The sequence below is a fragment of the Varanus komodoensis genome, unplaced genomic scaffold (genome assembly GCF_004798865.1).
Source record: "Varanus komodoensis strain SLA01 unplaced genomic scaffold, ASM479886v1 scaffold23, whole genome shotgun sequence".
Classification (NCBI taxonomy): Eukaryota; Metazoa; Chordata; class Lepidosauria; order Squamata; family Varanidae; genus Varanus; species Varanus komodoensis.
The window spans coordinates 16,763,101-16,783,239 of NW_025335627.1; the positions used below are offsets into that span (position 1 = coordinate 16,763,101).

Genomic DNA, 20,139 nt, shown 5'->3' on the forward strand with positions numbered 1-20,139 from the left:
AATGCTGCTTGTACTTGTAGTTCAGTATCTGGTGAGGTGCACTGAATGGGGAAGCTGAGTGCATCCAGGGAGTGTTGAATACTTATTTGAATGATGGAGTGGTGGGTGTGTCACTTCTGAAAAAGCAGTGTCTGGATCTGGAGGTTTATACCAATTACTGTCCAGACACTAATACTCCTTTTCTGGACAAGGTGCTTGATAGAATGGTGGCTGGGCCATTGCAGATGGTCTTGAAGGATATAAATTATTGTGATCCATTTCACTTTGATTTCAGGCCTAGTTCTGAGAGAGAATTTCCAGAGAGCCTTATGGCTAAAAGTCTAACAAATAATAATAAACAAATAAATGACATTGACTGCCCTGGGAGATGACCTCTTCTGAGAGAAGGGAAGATTTGGCTCTTTTGATCATGCTTGATGTTTCAGAAGCTTTTGATACTGTTGGCCATGGTTTGTTTTTGTTTGTTTGTTTTGGGGATTGTCTCCATGAGTTGGGAATGGGAGGCCTCTGTGCCACAGTTGCTCTGCTCCTACTTGTGAGGATAGTTTTAGAAAGGGGCACTGAAGAATTGAACTTCAGCTCCCTGGCAAGTATATTGCAAGGTGTTCTAACTTGTTCCACATGATACTGAACATCAATATGAAGCCCTTGGTGGCAGTCATTAGGAGTTGGGGGCAAGGTGCATCACTATGCTGATTACACTCAGCTCTGTTTATCTGTAACATCTGTCTTGGGCGAGACCATGCATGTTCTGTACCTGGCTTTTGCTGCACTGGTTGAAAGCCACCAGAGTCTGAATCTGGTCAGACAGAGGCTGCATGGGTAGATAGTTCTCAGGTATTGGAATAAGGCTGTTTGCCTGTTCTGGTAAGCTTACACCTGAAAGAACGGGTGCCTTGTCTGGGGGTGTTCCTGTGGCAAGGAGCACCTATTACCAACTCAGGCTGGTATGCCAGCTATGCCTTTTCCTGGCTAGGGATAGCTTGACTACTGTACTCCATGTACATATAACCTTACACTTAGAATGCTAGTTAATAGGGGAAAGCTTGTGACCCAGCTATCTCTCTAACATGCTAGTTTTCTGTGCAGATGAACTTTTTAATGTATTTCTAAGAAAGAGCATTTTATACCGTGAGCCCTTTATTTGCATATGAACTGGTACCATGGCGCCACAGATGCATTTTGCCTACTATTTCTGCAAGCTGGAGCAGTCTTACCTGTTAGATATTTAGGTAACATTGCATGTGTAGGGTCACTACAGAAAGAATGGCACCAGAGACCGAGCTGACTAACACAAGAGATCGCAGTAAACAAACAGAGTTGCCATTGATTTATCAGCAGTAAGCTTGTGCATATAATCTTCCTGGGTCAAGGAGGTCTAATACTTTTGTTTGTGTCAGAGATTTTTGGTTTTAAAAGAAGTGGGACTAGCGTTACCAAATACTTGGAAGCAGAATAACAAAGCAAGTAGAGCCAGGATTAGCAGAATAGGGCACCTGATAAGGTCCATCCCCTGCTGATCCTGGAAGAAACCAGTGAAGCCTCCTTGCCCTCCTTCCTCTTCGATATTGCTACCCATGTGTCACTTGCCCTCGTCCAGGGCCTGAGCAGTGGCAAAACCTTCATTTATCTCATTTCTCATTCTGAGCAGTGCTGCAGATTGTGCATGGAAGGAAAGTGTAAGAAATAGGCAGTGCAGTTAGCCACAATGCCCGCTGATTGAATTCGCAGACAATACTAGAACTGGAGCAGTGGCCACAACTGAGGAGCAGGTACTCCAGATCCAAAAGGATCTGGACAGACTATGAAAGTGGGCAGGAGACAACAGGATGGCGTTCAATGTGGACAAGTGCAAGGTCTTGCACTTGGGGCATAGGAATAAGTGTCAAAGTACAGGTTAGGGGACAAGTGGCTGGAGAGCAGCACTTGTGAAAGGGACCTCGGGGTGCTGGTTGACTGCAGGCTAAACATGAGTCAGCAGTGTGATGTGGTGGTCAAGAGGGCAAATGCCACCCTTGGTTGCATAGCCAGAAGTGTGGCTTCTAGATCGAGAGAGGTATTACTACCACTTTATACGACTCTGGTGCACCCTGAACTGGAGTATTGTGCTCAGTTTTGGGCCCCTCATTACAGAAAGGATATAGCCAGGTTAGAGTCAGTGCAGCGTAGGGCCACAAGGTTGGTGGCTGGTTTGCAGGGGATGCCGTATGAGGCGAGACTGAGGGAACTGGGTCTCTTCTGCCTGGAGAAGAGGAGACTCAGAGGGGATATGTTGGCGACATACAGGTATGTGAGGGGATGTCACATGGAGATGGGTAGAGACCTGTTCTCCCCTGCAGAGGAAGGCAGGACGCGCTCCAACAGAGCAAAGCTCAGGGAGCCAAGGTTCCATTTGGATGCCAGGAAGCACTTCCTGACAGTTAGGACCCCGAGGGTGTGGAATGGGCTTCCACGAGAGGTTGTTGAGGCCCCATCAGTGAAGTTGTTCAAAGATAGGCTGGACATGCACATGGTGGGCATGTCGTGAGCAGAGCCGGCTGGTGCTGGAGGTCAGACTAGATGGCCCGGGAGACCCCTTCTGCCTTGCTCTGTTTCTGTTTCTAAGACATCTTGCCTCCCAGATCTGGAGCCTTAATTGCACAGTGTATGGGAATAGAGGGATGCAGGTGGCACAGTGGTTTAAACTGCTGTGCTGCTGGGCTGGTTGACTGAAAGGTTGCCGGTTCGAATCTGCACAATGGGGTGAGTTCCCGTTGCTCCGTCCCAGCTCCTGCCAGCCTTGCAGTTCGAAAGCATGTAAATGCAACTAGATAAAAAGGTACCACTTCGGTGGTAGGTAACAGCGTTCTGTGCACTTCAGTGTTTAGTCATGCTGGCCACATGACCATGGAGACTGTCTGTGGACAAACGCTGGCTCCCTTGGCTAGGAAACGGAGATGAGCACCGCCCCGTAGTGTCAGACATGACTGAACTTTAATATCAAGGGGAAACCTTTACCTTTATCTTTACCTTTATGGGAATAGACAGTTCTCACAACTAAAGGAGGTAAGAAGTGGGACCTTAAAAGGCTCAATATTGGCATGCTTTTTTAACTTAGTAAACTACCTTGAGATTGGGACTAAAAAATGAGGTGGTCAAGCTTGCCGGTGACACCAAATTTTTCTGGGCAATAATAGCAAAAATGGACGGCAAAAATTTTCTGCACAGTCAGCGAATGAGCCACATAATGGCCAATGCAAGTCTATGTAAGCAAAATATAAAGTGTGAAAGACCTATTTTTTACAACGTCTTCTGCCAGTGCCTATCTCCTTGCACCACATCTGTCAAGGGGTATGGAAATACTGTTTATCAGAAACACAGTCTTTTTGATAGAGGCAACCTTCTTGTGGAATACTCTTTTCAGAAAGGTTTGCTTGGGGTATTTCTTTATATAGTTTAATTCGCTTTTTTGTAGTTGATCCTAGAATCGTAGGAATAATTGAGTTGGAAGGGGCCAAAAAGACCATTGAGTCCAACCCCCTGCTAGTGCAGGATACCAGTTATACCATCCCACTCAGATGACTGTCTAGATTATTCTTAAATGTCTCTAGTGTGGAAGAGCACACAACCTCTCTTGGCAGCTAGTTCCACTGTCATATTGTTCTTACAGTTAGGAAATTCTTCCTTGTCTCTAGCCTGCACCTGGGGTACTGTTGTTGAAGTTCATTCAACAGTGAACTTCAACAACAGTACTTCTGTGTCCTACAATCTGGGATGCATGTGAGAATAGATCTTTTCCTTCTTTTTGTGACAGCCTTTGAGGTAATGCAATGAAGAACAATAGAAAAAATATTTTAAATACATTTCACAACCTGTTTAGACACTTCTGCAGTGAAGAGCAGCAAAGGCACGAACTTTTAACAACTGTTATGCTTTCAGTCCATTAAATGTTTGCCTTGTTAACAACCCTATGTCAAACTCTTCTCTATTACTTCAATGGAAATGTGAAAGTGTGCATCTTAGGCTAACCAATGGGTCAGTGGGAAAGCTGCCACCCAATCCACTGTGCCGAATTTCTCCAACTTCCTAGAAGTGAAGAGACATGGTCACTACTTTTCAAAGGTGCTTCACCCCTACATAATAGGATTACAATACAGTACTCAATACAGAAGTGAACCTCAATCAGTTCAAAAGTCAAATTCAAGTTTGGAGAGCCTATGGTATTTGGTTGGTGGACAGGACTGAACACAAAGGGAGTGCAGCAAAAGCTGTAGTCAAAATGTCAATGTATTAAAATTTACTGCCAGTAATAACTTTTCAGACCATGCAAATGCTGGAAACTACCAAACAAAGGTGAAAGGAGGTTGGGCAGGGTGTGGCCATCCAGGAACCAGGAAGTGCAGAATTTGGTTCCAGGGCCTATATCCCTCCTTCCGGTTTTGTACTGCTTTCTTTTAGGCCACACACAGTCCTCCTCTACCTGAATAACTGAAAGCAATTCAAAAGGTAGGATGAATGTGTAAGTTGAGCAGCAACTTACTGGGTTAAGTTGCTACTCATTCAAGTCATAGACAATACGTCACATAGAAATCGATATTAGTGGTTGATTTCAGTGGAATATTCACCCACCCATTTCCTTTAAACAACAAACTAGACATTATGGATGGGACAATGTTTAATTCCCAAGTGATAGAATAAAAATGTTCATATGGCTGATAATAGACAATTTGAAGATCAGTACTAACATACTCCTGAGAGCAAGAGACAAATCATTCCTACACTTTAGTTCATCTACCAGTCATAAGCAAACAAAATGACTGCCTCTGCCCTACTGTGGCAGTTTCCCTGAAGAATTTCTCCCTGGTGAGTAAAATCCTCTCAAGCACCTTGCCTATCTCAAGCTATGTTCTGTTTTCAAATTTCATTACAATGGTTTGCTAAATCTTCTGCAGGGCTTCTGTAGTCCAGTGAGAGCCCATAGCCAATAGAAAACAAAGCCTCCTCCATTATTTAAAAAATTTGCTGTGGAACTAATTCCCACCCCTTGAAAGTGTTTATTCCTCAGGAATGGGATGGGGTGACTGGCAAGAGGGATGATAGCTTAATTCATAGACACAGCCATCAAGCCTGTACTTTGTGCTTCCCCATGCCCTCTAACAAAATAGAAAACCATAGAGAAACCTGAGGGGATGAGAGAGTTCTGAACATGTTTCTATTTTTAGGTTGATTTCTTCTCAAATTGTGCAGTGTTGCTCTGCATGAGGGCAATTCATTCATCACACAGGCAGCCTTCTCTTCAGACTGATCCTCAAGTCTTCGCTTAAAGTCTTGGCTGGGAAGAAAGCTTTACCTTCAAGTTTTCAGCAAGTTTATCCAAGAACTCAAATGTGTTCAAGTAGTCAGAGCGCTTCACGCTGACATGAAAAAAACAAAACAAAAAGATAAACAAGGGCATGAATGCACAAGGTTTAAAAGGGCTCTATAAATTTAGCAAAGAATAAAAAAATAAAGAATAAAGAATAAAAGCATGACAAGGTTTATTCTTTTCCAGTATTTATAGACATGAGAAAGTATCTGAATGCATCTTAATTTATATTGGTCCTGGGTAATGATTTCTGCTGTTGTTATGTGCTATTAGGTAATCTCCACTTTATGGTAGCCCAATGAATGAATGCCCTCCAAAATGTCCAGTCCTCGAGAGGGCCGCTCAGTGCTTGTAAATTGAAGGCTATGGCTTCCTTTATGGAATCGAGCAATCTGATAGTTGGTCTTCCTCACCTTTTGCCTTCAACTTTCCCTAGCATTACTCTATTTTTCAATGAGTCTTGCCTTCTCAGTAAGTTCAACAGCTTCATTTTTGTCATCTTTGTTTCTAGTGGTGACTTTAGGATATGATAAACACCTTAGAAAGAAAAATGATCTTCAACTCCCAGCCACGCCTCAGGCTATTTGTATACCAAAACATGCCCAGCAGTGTACTTATAACAGCTTGCAGAGAAAAGTTTGTCTGCTGTGACTCTGATGAAGTGTGACCTAAAATATTGCAACCAGATTTTAGCCCTGTTTTTAGTTGTTGCAAGTGCTTGCTTTCTGCTGCCTCCCTTGTTGCAAAGCAAACTCTGCAAGAGAATAGTCAAGACATACCATATATTTTGAATGGGAACAAAATTCATATCTAACCGACTGCACAGGCTATTTAGATTAAAAGGATAAAGTGTATTTTCATGTGCTTACTAAATTGTTAAACACTTTCCTTTAATATAGCTTTACTACTTTTGTAGAAAAGTTATATATTATTATTGAGCACTTGGTTTGGGGAGTTTTCATACATCTCTTAGGCCTGCATACTTACTTAGGTAACCCTTTGATACAAGCAGACAGATCTTTTGTCATAAAACCAGCTTCAATGGTTTCTACACAGACCTCTTCCAAGGTGGAAGCAAAGTTCTTGAGCTCTGCATTGTTATCTAACTTTGCTCTGTGAGCTAAACCTCTAGTCCAAGCAAAGATGGATGCTGTGAAAGATGGTGGTGAGAGGCAGGGAGAGAAAAGGATTCAATTACACATTATTTCAACAGTGTATAACCCACAACAGTTCTTTTTGCATCCCCCAAAAGGACATAGCAATCTAGATTTAAAGATCACCTGCTATCATATTCCTTGGCATTCACTGTGTGTTTGTGATTTCTTACAGTAGTTTGTAGGTCCTGGAGGATGCTGTCATCCTCCAGCATTTCTCTCATGCTTTCCAAGTATTTTCACGTATTTTTTAGAATGGGGCAAGTGTACTATTACCTGGCTGTCATGCTAAATCAAGCTAAAACTGTATTTCTGCAGTTGTGCCTTATCACAGTGCTACTTTGTGGTAACAGATCATGTAGGAAAGTAGAGAAAGAAAAATCTTCAGGAAAAAAAGCACATATAAAGGATCCAATCTTAATTCAGCAAAGAATCTGAATGCAGAAACCTTGTTAAGGTGGGTTAAAAGCCTTCTATAGAGAAGTATAGTTTGCCACTGTGGAGCCATTACTGTGCAATATATGTAGAATGACAGATTTTCAACCCTGAATACAGTTTAGGTTTATTTTATTCAGTTTTGAACTCCATACACTATGTTCATCTGTGCAGTGCAAGTGACACTGCAGGTTCTCTGAGTTATTGTGCAATCTGACATACCTACAGAATATAGAATTTCTTCCCTTGTACCTCACATGAATAAATTTTAAGGAGAAAATCGCTCAGATTCGTCACGAGCTGGACTCCACTAGTAATTCAGAGCCTTCAGGGGAGGAACCAATGTTTCCATCTGGTCCTGATTTATTGGATGAGTTTCAGTTATTGCGGCCTGATGATGTGGACAAGGTGCTTGGACAAGTACGTCCCACCACCTGCCTATTGGACCCTTGCCCATCTTGGCTACTTAACAATGCCAAGCACGGGATAGGGACCTGGATCCTGGAGGTTGTCAACGCCTGTCTGAGGGATGGCCGGGTACCTGCCCCTTTAAAGGAGGCTGTAGTCTGACCAGTCCTAAAGAAGGCATCCCTGGTTCCAGAGATGGCCACCAATTACAGATCATCATCCCATTTTTGGGCAAGGTGTTGGAGCGGGTGGTGGCGGGACAACTCCAAGCTCTCTTGGATGAAACTGATTATCTGGACCCATTTCAGTCCGGCTTCAGACCTGGATATGGTACTGAATCTGCCTTGGTCGCCCTGTATGATGACCTGTGCAGGGAGAGAGACAGGGGGAGTGCGTCCCTGTTGGTCCTCCTGGACCTCTCAGTAGCTTTCGATACCATCAACCATGGTATCCTTCTGGATAGGCTAGCGAGACTGGGGGTTGGAGGCACTGCTTTGCAGTGGTTCTGCTCCTATCTCAATGGATGATTCCAGAAGGTGGTGCTGGGGGACTATGGCTCTGCGCCATGGCAGCTATGCCATGGAGTTCCGCAGGGGTCCATTTTGTCCCCTTTGCTATTTAACATCTACATGAAACTGCTGGGAGAGGTCATTAGGAGGTGTGGGCTGCGAAATCATCAGTACGCTGATGATACCCAGCTCTACCTCTCGTTTTCAACCAATCCAGGTGAGGCAGTGGCTGTACTGAACCGGTGCCTGGCCGAGGTAATGGGCTGGATGAGGGCCAATAAACTGAAGCTCAATCCAGACAAGATGGAGGTCTTGTTGGTAGGCGGTTCGGGCTTTGGGGAAGGGGACCTTGACCTTGTCCTGAACGGGGTTGCACTCCCTCTGAAGGACAAGGTCCACAGCTTGGAGTGCTCCTCGATCCAGAGCTTTTGCTGGAAGCTCAAGTAACAGCGGTGGCGAGAAGCGCTTTCTTTCAGCTTCAGCTGCTTCATCAGCTGCGTCCCTATCTGGAGAACGACTGCCTGGTGACAGTGACTCACGCATTGGTAACTTCCCGACTAGACTTCTGTAGCATGCTCTACATGGGGCTGCCCTTGAAGACAGTCCGGATATTTCAATTGGTGCAAAACAGAGCTGCCAGGTTGCTGACGGGGACTGGGCTTTGTGCTCACATAACTCCAGTCCTCCGCCAGCTTCACTGGCTCCCCATTGAAGTCCGGGCCCAATTCAAGGTGTTGGTTATCACCTATAAAGCCCTTAACGGCTTGGGGCCTGGTTACCTAAAGGAGCGCTTACGTCCATAAGTGCCCTCTTGCCCCTTGAGATCGGCGGCAGAGGCCCTTCTCCGGGAGCCCTCTGTGAAGGACATTAGGAGGGTGAGTACCCGGAGGAGGGCTTTCTCTGCGGTGGTGCCCGACCTATGGAATGTGCTCCCCAGAGAGATCCACCTGGCGCCGTTGTTATTTGCTTTTCGGCGCCAGGCCAAGACCTTTTTATTTAAACAGCATTTTAATTGTTGATTTTATTTATTGATTTTAACAACTTTGGCCAGGATGTCTCCAATTGCATTTTATTGTATTAATGATATTTATTTATTTGTAAGCCGCCCTGAGGCTTAGGCGAATGGGATGGCATATAAGTCCGCTAAATAAATAAATAAAATATTCATGTCCCCAGAGCTAAATAGTCTATTATTCCCAGTCTTTTGATGTAAGATTTGCTAGGTAAAACTGGAAGTTGCTTACCAATGGAATTAGTGGAGGTTTCTTCACCTTTCTGGTACAAGCGATAGTGACGAGTCACTGTACCATGAGCAGCTTCAGCTTCAACTGTTTTCCCATCTGGGCATACCAGGACACTAGTCATCATCCCCAAGGATCCATAACCTGCACATGAGAGCAGTCTGTGTAATCCTAGCTCTTGAAAAAATGAGTGGTTTGCATATTCTTCTAGGTCAAGAGTGGGCAATGTTTGGCCCTCCAGATGTTTTGGCTGACAACTCCCATCAGCCCAAGCTAGCATAGCCAATGGGACTTGTAGGCCAAAATGCCAGAAGCTACCCACCCCTGTTCAAGGCTACAGATTTACAGAAGAGGGGAATAATCCCTTTGCGTCCCTCCCATTTCTATCTTGACCACATTAAGGTTATTAGAGGAAACTATCCCCACACAAATCAATGAGACACTTGTTTTGATCTACGATGTTCTTTAGATCTCTAGTGGTAAATTCTTTTTATATACTACAGCTTAAACCATGGGTGGATTTTCATTGTTTTTCAAATATGGGGCACAATTCAGCCAAAGTTAAACTTTGCTGTATATTAAGCATCTGCCTCATTCTCTCCCACTGAAATCAATAGAACCTAAGGTGTTCACCATTGTAGGTGCATAGGGCTTTCTGTTCACTGAATGATTCAAAATGCATGCAAACGGAAGCTCATGGTAGAAAGGTTCCATCCATCCAAAAAGTATATACATGTTGGTATCCCTAATACCAGCAATGAATCATTTCTGGCTCAGTTAACAGTTTGTGCATATAACATAATGTAAAAACGCTTCAATTGTCACATATTTCCCATCACTCTGAACAACTGATCAGTCAGAATGTCAAGGCATTGGTCCTCCTATCATATACTAAGTGAAGCAACAGGATTCAACCTCTTTCTAGCCCTCCTTGACCTTGGAGTTAAGTGTGCATGTTATTTTCCATTATCCTTTTCACATCCACATTTCTTCAAATCAAGGTTGTATCATCTGATCTTTTCTACCAGACACATGAAAAAGGTTTGCAGTACAAAGTATGGCTGGAAGAACAAGGATCTGTCTTGGCCCAGAGCAATATATTAGGTACTTGTTAATCCTATACAGAAACTGGCAACAGCTCTCTAGTGTAGGTACTCGGACATATTTCCTGCTACTTGCAGAATTACAATAGTATGCATTTCCCTGCCAAAATGAATGTGAATACTTCTTCTGGAAGAGGTACCATGTAAATAGCCTCAGATTCAGTCAGGATGGAAGAAAAATCCAAGGGAACATCACCACTACTGGGGAGCAGGAGCTATGTATAGGCCATGCCTGAGTTGGCCTCTCTTTTCAGGTGTCATGAGATGTTTATTAATTTGAGAGACTAGATGTGACACAATATTCTCATAAAACAAATGCAACTGCAAAATTATAATTATGGTCTACAGCAGGGTGGACAATGTGTGGCCCTCTGCAACTCCCATCATCTTTGATTACTGGCTATGTTGGCAGGGGCTTATGTGTGTTGCAGTCTGTCAACATCTGAACAACCTCATGCTCTTGGCCTATACTAGGCACCTGATAAAATACTATGCCGAAGCTAGTCACCTGCATATCATATTCATTGACACTTCTGTCCAATGGCATCCAAATAGCCAGAAGGCTGAGCAGTAATGCTATGACAATGTATCCTAATATTAGTGAGATATAGTAGTCTCTTCTTACTCAGGAGGGGTCACTAATTAGATTGTGCTGAAAACTCTTCCCCCCAACCTTCCCTGAGAGTACCACCTTCTTCTCAAGTATTATTTATTTATTTAAAGTTTTTGTATGTCGTCCCCTTGCTATACAGCCTCGGGACAGCTCACAGAAATAAATGTAATATGTAGTACTAGAGGCCAATTTTACCTTTCACTGGGCCCAGGTATTCCTGGTTTGACTTACTGTTACAGGCGACGTGGATGTGGGAGAGGGTATAACATTAATCAAAGCAGACTCTGAACAGCTGTCTTTCAGCTTCCAATACCACTTCCCTAATTCACATCAAGAAAGCTATGCATCATGCTACTCACTTTTCATACGGTACATGAGTTACAAAAGAGGCTTTACGTATATTGCTTTACGCATATATTCTTCTTGATATCATATGAATAGTTTAAACAACTAAATGAGTAAACCATGAGAACTGTTTGCAATGAGGTAATGCCTCATTTGAAGAAACAAACAGTGAAGAGACAGACCCAGAATTAAGCCTGCCTAATTCATCATACAGGCCCACTATGCCCCCCACCCCCACTCATACAGTGATCCTAGAAATTCATCAGAAATGCACTGGACACTTTCTTTAAAGAAAATTTCACAGGGCAAAGTGCTTTACATCAGGTACCTCCTCAAGGAACATTGCACATACAACTCTCTTGCTGCATACAGCTTATACAAAGCCAAGCATGTCGCAGAATGAATAATAATTCATCCTATTTTAGATTTATTTGGGCCACTTAGCTAAAAAAGTGAACTCTTCATATTAAAAAGCACTGAAATATTTTTTGTGGGGGCAGTGTTGCCTTCTGATTTTGCTTGTGGGCCTGCCAGAGGCAGCTGACTGGCCACTGCTGGAAGCAGGATGCTGCCCCATACAGACTTTTCACCAGATTTACCAGTGTTACAAGAATCAAATCTTTCCTTGCACAGCCAGCATACTGGGTACCACAGGTGTGCAGCTGGCTAACTTGTTCCTGCAAAGCACAGCCGTACAAAAACTGGATCATACCTTGTGCAACAGAGTCAGACTGCACATCACCATCGTAGTTCTTGCAGGCCCAGATAAACCCTCCCTCAGATTTTAGGGCTTGGGCTACCATGTCATCAATCAGCCGATGCTCATACCAGATTTTTTTGGCTTCAAACTGTGACTTGTACTCCCTGGAGGGCAAAAAGAACTGCATGTTACATGTAGTAATTACAGGCCTAGTACAGGCAAATCTTCAGAAGGAAGGGAAAGTGGGTTGCACCTTGCATAAAAAGAAAGTGGGAGTGGAGAAAAACCTGTTGGAGTACTACAGATAATTTTAATGTATTTTAAATATCTCCAGCACACACACAGCAGTTTAAGTTTCAACCTTTATACTACCTACACATTAAAAGTTGTTTCTCATAAATGTGCTCACTTTAAGGCACATTTCATTTATGTACATAATTTATGTTCCAGCTGTGGAAATGCCTAAGGGCTGATGGGTCACTGACACTGGCTCTACCCACCTACTGTCTTCCATGAACCGGATATGCATGGGAACAAACTGAATGCTGGCTCAGCTGACAATCTGGTTCATCCCCTGACCCCTACCTTATTTTAAAATCAAACATGATCGTGTTTATACATTTACTAAGCAATTTATTTTTTAAAAACAAGTAGGAAAGAACTTTCAACTGCTGTAGAAACTGGAGGCATGGGAGATTTCATGATGACATCACAGGGGACCAGTCAATCAACATCACGCACAGCCAGATTCTGCTTGAAGCTTGTATAAAACAACCTTTCCTGCAAAGTTGGACTCTGGGATGGACACTAGTATGTTTGGACTAGATGCACTATGGCTAGTCCAAAAACAGCGTGGAAGCAGCAAAACCCCCAAAAAACCTTCAAAATCTGTCTTTACCCATGAGCAAAGGGTTTTCAGCACCCATTGTACAAAACATAGAAACAGAGCGAGTCAGAACGGGCCTCCCGGGCCATCCAGTCTGACCCCTGGCTCCAGCCGGCTCCGCTCATGACATGCCCGCCATGTGCATGTTCATCCTATCTTTGAATACCCTCACCGATGGGGCCTCAACGACCTCTCGTGGAAGCCCATTCCACACCCTTGGGGTACTAACTGTCAGGAAGTGCTTCCTGGCATCCAAATTGAACCTTGGTTCCCTGAGCTTTGCTACATTGGAGCACATCCTGCCTTCCACTGCAGGGGAGAACAGGTCTCTACCCACCTCCCTGTGACATCCCCACACATGCCTGTATGTCGCCAATATGACATATTCTCCAGGATGAAGAGACCCAGTTCCCTCAGTCTCACCTCATATGGCCAGCCATCAACCTTGTAACCCTATGCTGCACTGACTCTGACCTGGCTATATCCTTCCTGTAATGAGAGGCCCAAAACTGAACACAGTACTCCAGTTGCAGGCACACCGGAGACATATAGAGTGGTAGTAATAACTTTCTTGATCCAGAAGCCACACTTCTGGCTATGCAACCAAGGGTGGCATTCGCCCTCTTAACCACCGCATCACACTGCTGACTCATGTTTAGCCTGCAGTCAATCAGTACCCCGAGGACCCTTTCACAAGTGCTGCTTTCCAGCCACTTGTCCCCTAACCTGTACTTATGACACCTATTCCTATGCCCCAAGTGCAAGACCTTGCACTTATCCACATTGAACGCCATCCTGTTGTCTCCTGCCCACTTCCATAGTCTGTCCAGATCCTTTTGGATCTGGAGTTCCTACTCCTCAGTTGTAACCACTGTCCCAGTTTTAGTATCATCTGTGAATTTGATCAGCAGACTGTTCATCCCCTCTTCCATGTCATTGATGAAAAGATTAAACAGGATTGGCCCCAGGACAGAGCCCTGGGGGACTCCACTTGTCACTGGCTGCCGTCCAGATGATTCCCCACTAATGGATACCCTCTGCTTTTGGTCAGTCAACCATGCCCTAATCCATTGGACAGTGCATTGGTCTATCCAAAAACTCCACACTTCCTCAACCAGGATATCATGGGGCACTTTGTCAAAGGCCTTGCTGAAATCCAGGTAAACCACATCCACTGCATCCCCTCCACCTAGCCACCTCGAAACCTTGTAGAATTCCACAAGGTTTGTCTGGCAGGACCTGTTTTTGCAGAACCCATGTTGTGTGGCTGCCAGCTTCCCTTCCCTATCTAGCATCACTAGATCTCTCGCTATTATGAGCCTTTCCATTGTTTTTCCTACAATGGACGTAAGGCCAACTGGTCTGTAATTCCCCATGTCCCTTCTACTACCCTTTTTGAAAATTGGGACCAGTGTCGCCACCCTCCAGTCCTCCGTTACTTCACTCGTTCTCCATGAGGCCTCAAAAATGGAGGCCAGCGGGCTTGAGATAACGCTTGCCAACTCTCAATGTATTCTTGTGTGTAGCCTGTCAGGGCCTGGCGCCTTTGTAATGTCCAATGCCCTGAGGAGCCCCTCAACTTCTGGGAGGGTGACTCTAATCTGTGGCCCTAAGTCCCCAGCCTCATCTAATCTCCCATGCAGATCTCCCCCATCCTGCTTTGGGGAGAACACAGAGGCAAAATAGTCATTTAGCATCAGTGCCTGTTCCCTCAAATCAGTCACTGGATCTCCTTCCTCCTTATTAAGTGGTCCCACTACATGTCTCCCCTTCCTCTTGCTATTTACATGCTGATAGAAGCCCTTTTTGTTGCTCTTGATATTCTTTGCAAGTCTCAGCTTGCAATCAGCCTCAGCCTTGCAAAGAATCCTTCTGCAAGGGGCCTCCTTCCCCCAGTATACCCTTTTGTCTATTTGGCCCAGTACCCATTTCCTACAGAGGTTCCTCTTCGTCTAATCCGCCTAACCACCTCCTTTCGCATTCATGGCAGCGCTCTCCTTCACCTCCCCGCCTTACTAACTAGAGTTATTGTCAAGGCTTGGGCCTCCAAAACTTCCCTTTTGAGTGGCATCCATCCCTCCTCAACTCCAGTAACCTTCCAGTAACCTATCCCAGAAGGCTTTCCCCAGTCTGGCCTTCAGTTGGCCAAAGTTGGCCCTCTTGAAGTCCCAGCTTCTAGTGCTTGACCTGCTGCACGTCCCCAGTCCCCTGATCTCAAAGCAAAGGATGGCGTGATCACTCGCATCCAGAGCTCCCCTAATCTGTACTTCATCTATCAGCTTCTCCCTGTTGGGTTTGCCAAAGCCTTTTTCATGGCTCTTAGGTAGTCACTGCTGCTTCCCTCTGTTTTGAATAGTGCACAGAAGCAAGCAGCCAAAGTTCATAGTAAGGGGGAAGCTCTCCTCCAACTTTTCCTGTTTGAATTGCAGCTGTAAATGCTACAGAGTCCTTTGCCTTTGTATCAGCTTGGAAGAATTGAGTGATAACTTTTGGTTCATGGGCTCTGAAGAAAGCCAAGTGAACAGCCTTTTAGAAGCTGGGATGAACCTTTGGCCTCCAGTTGCTTTAAAAAAATAGATAGAATAGCCCACATTTAAATTCAAAAATCACTTTCTACACTAACTTTTATATTCACATCTTTTCCCCTCAGCTTCCAAAAGGAGATGATTTTAGCTAATTGACATTCTGGAAACTACACCACCAGTTCTGCTTCCCCCTGCTTAAAAAAGCAAGCAAAAATTAAGACTATCAAGAAATATGTTTTAAGTTATGCAAGCTAACAGGAAATTATACCACTCTTTGAACAGAGGTATACATGCAGATATTCATGCAGGATGAAAATATGTAATATAACAAAATATTTTTACTTCTCATAGATCTCCTGGAAGATGTCCTTAAAACGCCCATCGTATTTCTTCAAAATTGTGTTTTTGGTGCTCATGTAAAGGGGCCAGCCTTTAGACAATGCCATCTGGAAAGAACTGTGGGCAAAGTCCCTGATGGACTGGTCAAGGTTGTACATTCCCAGAGCCACACCTCCACAGTCTGTGTCATGGAAAGACAGAAAGAGCAAAGAAAGTTGCATTCAGGCATAAAAAACATCTGCTTTTCAGCAGCACAGTATCACACAGAACAAACTCTCACACAAACACACATTATTTTCAAATATTGTACAATAACCATTTAACACTGTCAAGCCAATACTTTATATCAGCCATTACTGAAACAGCTTTTTTCTGCATATGAACATACACTCCGAATAAGAGGCAACCATATCCTTGATCTTCTCATATGTAAACTTCCCCATGACTTGGTCATGCAAAGTCACGCAGAGGACTACATGGAAACTATAAGCAAGACAGAATTAGAAGTGGGGGTGGACAATTCAGAGAAGCAGGGCAGAGAAGCTTGCCTCCTACAGTCAGTCTTGGATTGAGGCTTGCAGCAGAAAATGCCCGTTGCTTCCTTTCCTGTACACTGAGTTGCCCTACCCCAACTCAAAGAGCTGCATGCAGAAGTGTATCTGGCTGTACAGTTGCAGCCACATTTGTGGTGCTTATCTGGGTGCCTCTGAATTGGTTTTTAAAGGCAACTGGAATGCTTAATCCCATCCAGGGCCTATTTGTTGTATGCAAATCTATTATAGGTTGGCCTTAGGCCAATATTACAAGGAGAGCCCCACAGTGGACAAACTTCTGTTTCAGAATCCATGTAGGACAAAAGTCACCACAAAAAGGCAGAGACATTAATAAAGCAAGCTGGTCTGTTCATAAGCTTATTCCTTTTTAACTTGAGAAAACACAAATAAAGGGCCATACTGACTTCACCATGTTAAAAACAAACAAATCAAGCTTCCACATGCTGTGAGACACACAAAACCCCTTCAAAGGTTACAAAGAGGTGGGAGAGACGACCAGATATTTTGCCACAACATGAGAAACAGCCATTTGTTCTCAAGTTCTGGTTTAAGCTTTTCTCCAAGTCATGTGATTGAGATTCAACTTGTATGGATTGTTCAGTCTAAATGTTAGCTACTGCTGAAGGTGGAAGGGTAGCAGACTAATTATTGGATGCCTTGCTAAAGGCAAATGTCCTGGAGAAAGCAAAGGATGCTATGTATGCAAATGGGTTTGGTAAGACTGCCTGGGTCTTACTGATGTTCTGGACACAGATTTGTACCTGTCCAACGCTTTTGAAAAAATGCAAAGGTGTCTCCAGCTAAGGCCACTTCTGGGAGCAGGTTTTAGACAGTGGAGGATGCTTGGAATGCAGAAAGCCAGAGAGTCTGACCAGGGAGGCCCAGGTTCTAGTCTCCACTCAGCCATGAAACTCACTGGGTGACTTTGTGTGAATTGCTCTCCACCTAACCTAACTCACAGGGTTGTTTTCAGGATAAAATGCAGAGGAAGAGCATGTATACCGCCAAAGCGTCCTTGGAGAAAAGGCACAATATAAATGTAACAAATATATAAATTCACATCTGCATCTGCGTCACCATCAAGTATCTTTTCCAGATGAGAAACAGAAGCCAGTGACTCCAATACAGTTATCTGAACTTTAATCTACCTTCCCGGAGCACTGGCTGTTCACAGATCCAATGAGAAATAGGTGTATGACTTATTCATTTCAACTATCTTGAATGTCCTTCTGACTGCAAAAGTGAAGTTTAAGTAACTTCACTGGCATTGAGTTCTTCTTACCTTGTTTGCCATCTACAACCTTTCCTAGACACAGCCAGTCTAACTATGGTCACCCATGCCTGATCAATTCCTGGCCTCTTTATACTGCCGTGCAAACTGAAGTTCCTGGTCTCATCTGGAAGCCTTAAACATGCAAAATTGAAAGCTGGGGTCTCAGGTTTGCTCTGATCCCCTAAGCAACAGTATCCGCTAAGCAAGAGGGGTGATGTGACTTACAGCAATTTCTCTTCCCCCTAAAGTGTCTTGTGCTCATGAACATCTGCTCCTGAGGGTGCAGAACCATCAGGAACAGAAGGGGGCTGTGAAAAATTGTCACAAATTGGCTGATATTAAAATAAATATAAAATAAATATTACACATTTTCAGTTTGTTTGAGGTACATTTGATTTGTACTTCTTTTTCTAGCTAAAATACAATTTTGGAGATAGTTATGCAAATTAAAATGTCTCTTAAATAAGTACTTTCAGAAATTGGAGCATGTTGTAGCAACCATTTCACTAATGACTAAACACTGTAACATGAACAGACAAAGGTAGCATTGGGCACAAGGTCACTGTTCTGCTATAAAAATAGTTCTAGAGTCACCCCCCCTAGACATCGAGGGGCTCCTCAGGGCATTGGACATTACAAAGGTGCCAGGCCCTGAGGGGTTACAGCCAAGAGTACTTCAAGAAGTGGCAGGGGTTCTCTTATGACCACTGGCCTCTATTTTTGAGGCCTCTTGGAGAATGGGTGAAGTTCCAGAGGACGGGAGGGTGGCATCAGTGGTCCCAATTTTCAAAAAGGGTAGTAGAAGAGACATGGGGAATTACACCCCAGTTAGCCTTATGTCCATTGTAGAAAAAACAATGGAAAGGCTCATAATAGTGAGAGATCCAGTGATGCTAGATAGAGAAGGGAAGCTTGTGGCCACACAACATGGGTTCCGCAAAAACAGGTCCTGCCAGACAAACCTTGTGGAATTCTACAATAAGGTTTCGAGGTGGCTAGACAGAGGGGATGCAGTGGATGTGGTTTACCTGGATTTCAGCAAGGCCTTTGACAAAGTGCCCCATGATATCCTGGTTGAGAAACTGAGGAGTTTTGGGATAGACCAAAGCACTGTCTGGTGGATTAGGGCATGGTTGACTGACCGAAAGCAGAGGGTAATCCATTAGTGGGGAATCATCAGGATGGCAGCCAGTGACAAGCGGGGTCCCCCAGGGCTCTGTCCTGGGGCCAATCCTGTTTAATCTTTTCATCAATGACATGAAAGAAGGGGTAAACAGTCCGCTGATCAAATTCGCAGACAATACTAAAACTGGGACAGTGACCACAACTGAGGAGCAGGTACTCCAGATCCAAAAGAATCTGGACAGACTATGGAAGTGTGCAGGAGACAACAGGATGGCGTTCAATGTGGATAAGTGCAAGGTCTTGCACTTGGGGCATAGGAATAGGTGTTATAAGTACAGGTTAGGGGACAAGTGGCTGGAGAGCAGCACTTGTGAAAGGGACCTCGGGGTGCTGGTTGACTGCAGGCTAAACATGAGTCAGCAGTGTGATGCGGTGGTCAAGAGGGCTAACGCCACCCTTGGTTGCATAGCCAGAAGTGTGGCTTCTAGATCAAGAGAGGTATTAGTACCACTCTATATGACTCTGATGCGCCTGCAACTGGAGTATTGTGTTCAGTTTTGGGCCCCTCATTACAGGAAGGATATAGCCAGGTTAGAGTCAGTGCAGCATAGGGCTACACTGGCCGGTTTGCAGGGGATGCCGTATGAGGCAAGACTGAGGGAATTGGGTCTCTTCAGCCTGGAGAAGAAGAGACTCGGAGGGGATGTGTTGGTGACATACAGGTATGTGAGGGGATGTCACATGGAGGTAGGTAGAAACCTGTTCTCCCTTGCAGTGGAAGGCAGGATGCACTCCAACAAAGCAAACCTCAGGGAACCAAGGTTTAATTTGGATGCCAGGAAGCACTTCCTGACAGTTAGGACCCCGAGGGTATGGAATGGGCTTCCACAAGAGGTGGTTGAGGTCCCATTGGTGAGGGTGTTCAAAGATAGGCTGGACATGCACATGGTGGGCATGTCATGAGCGGAGCCGGCTGGAGCCGGTGGTCAGACTAGATGGCCCAAGAGGCCCCTTCTGACTCACTCTGTTTCTATGTTTCTATCTGGGTGGCCTTCAGAGAATACCTATCAGTGTATCGAACACCCATCAGTGCTTAATCAGTGCCTTGCCCATGCTTTCCTTGCTGCAAATTTCAACTCAGCCACTGCACTTACTGGGTGTCCTTAGGCAAACCACTAGTCTCTTCCACTTCTCAGCTGACTCTATGGGAATAACACAGACCTTCTTAGAGGGCTACTGAAAGGTTTACTCTAAGACTTCTTAAGCTTTAGAAAAGTGGTTGGAATACAATGGCATGGTTGCAAAGCATGAAGCTGTGTTGGCTGTGAATGAAGAACAAAAACTCAGTATGACTGAACAGATGCCAACTCAGCACCAGCCTCCACTAGCCTCAGCCTGCATGCTGGCATGCAGCCTACAACTGTTCATTCATAGCCATAGCTCAACTGAGAGTGAATATAGGCTAAGAGTCACCAGAGCTTCCTTGCAGCCACCAAACTCTATGCATTCTCTTGTGAATGCTATCCTAAATGGCACATATAGCATGCATGACACTGCTGTGTTTATTAATACTTCAGACTGAGAG

At 44.5% G+C, this 20,139-nt stretch overlaps 1 protein-coding gene across 2 annotated transcripts in view; it reads right to left on the reverse strand.

Moving 5' to 3' along the window:
* Nucleotides 1-4,636: 4,636 nt before the first annotated feature.
* IDH1 (isocitrate dehydrogenase (NADP(+)) 1) overlaps nucleotides 4,637-20,139 on the reverse strand; it is a 31,723-nt gene continuing 16,220 nt past the window's right edge. For both annotated transcript variants that reach the window (XM_044431871.1, XM_044431872.1), the window contains 5 exons: nucleotides 15,606-15,783; nucleotides 11,865-12,016; nucleotides 9,095-9,235; nucleotides 6,332-6,494; nucleotides 4,637-5,393 (listed from right to left, as the gene is read on the reverse strand). In XM_044431871.1, the coding sequence (XP_044287806.1) occupies nucleotides 5,300-5,393; nucleotides 6,332-6,494; nucleotides 9,095-9,235; nucleotides 11,865-12,016; nucleotides 15,606-15,783 (728 nt within the window). In that variant the 3' untranslated portion in view covers nucleotides 4,637-5,299. The remainder of the gene's footprint in view (nucleotides 5,394-6,331; nucleotides 6,495-9,094; nucleotides 9,236-11,864; nucleotides 12,017-15,605; nucleotides 15,784-20,139) is intronic.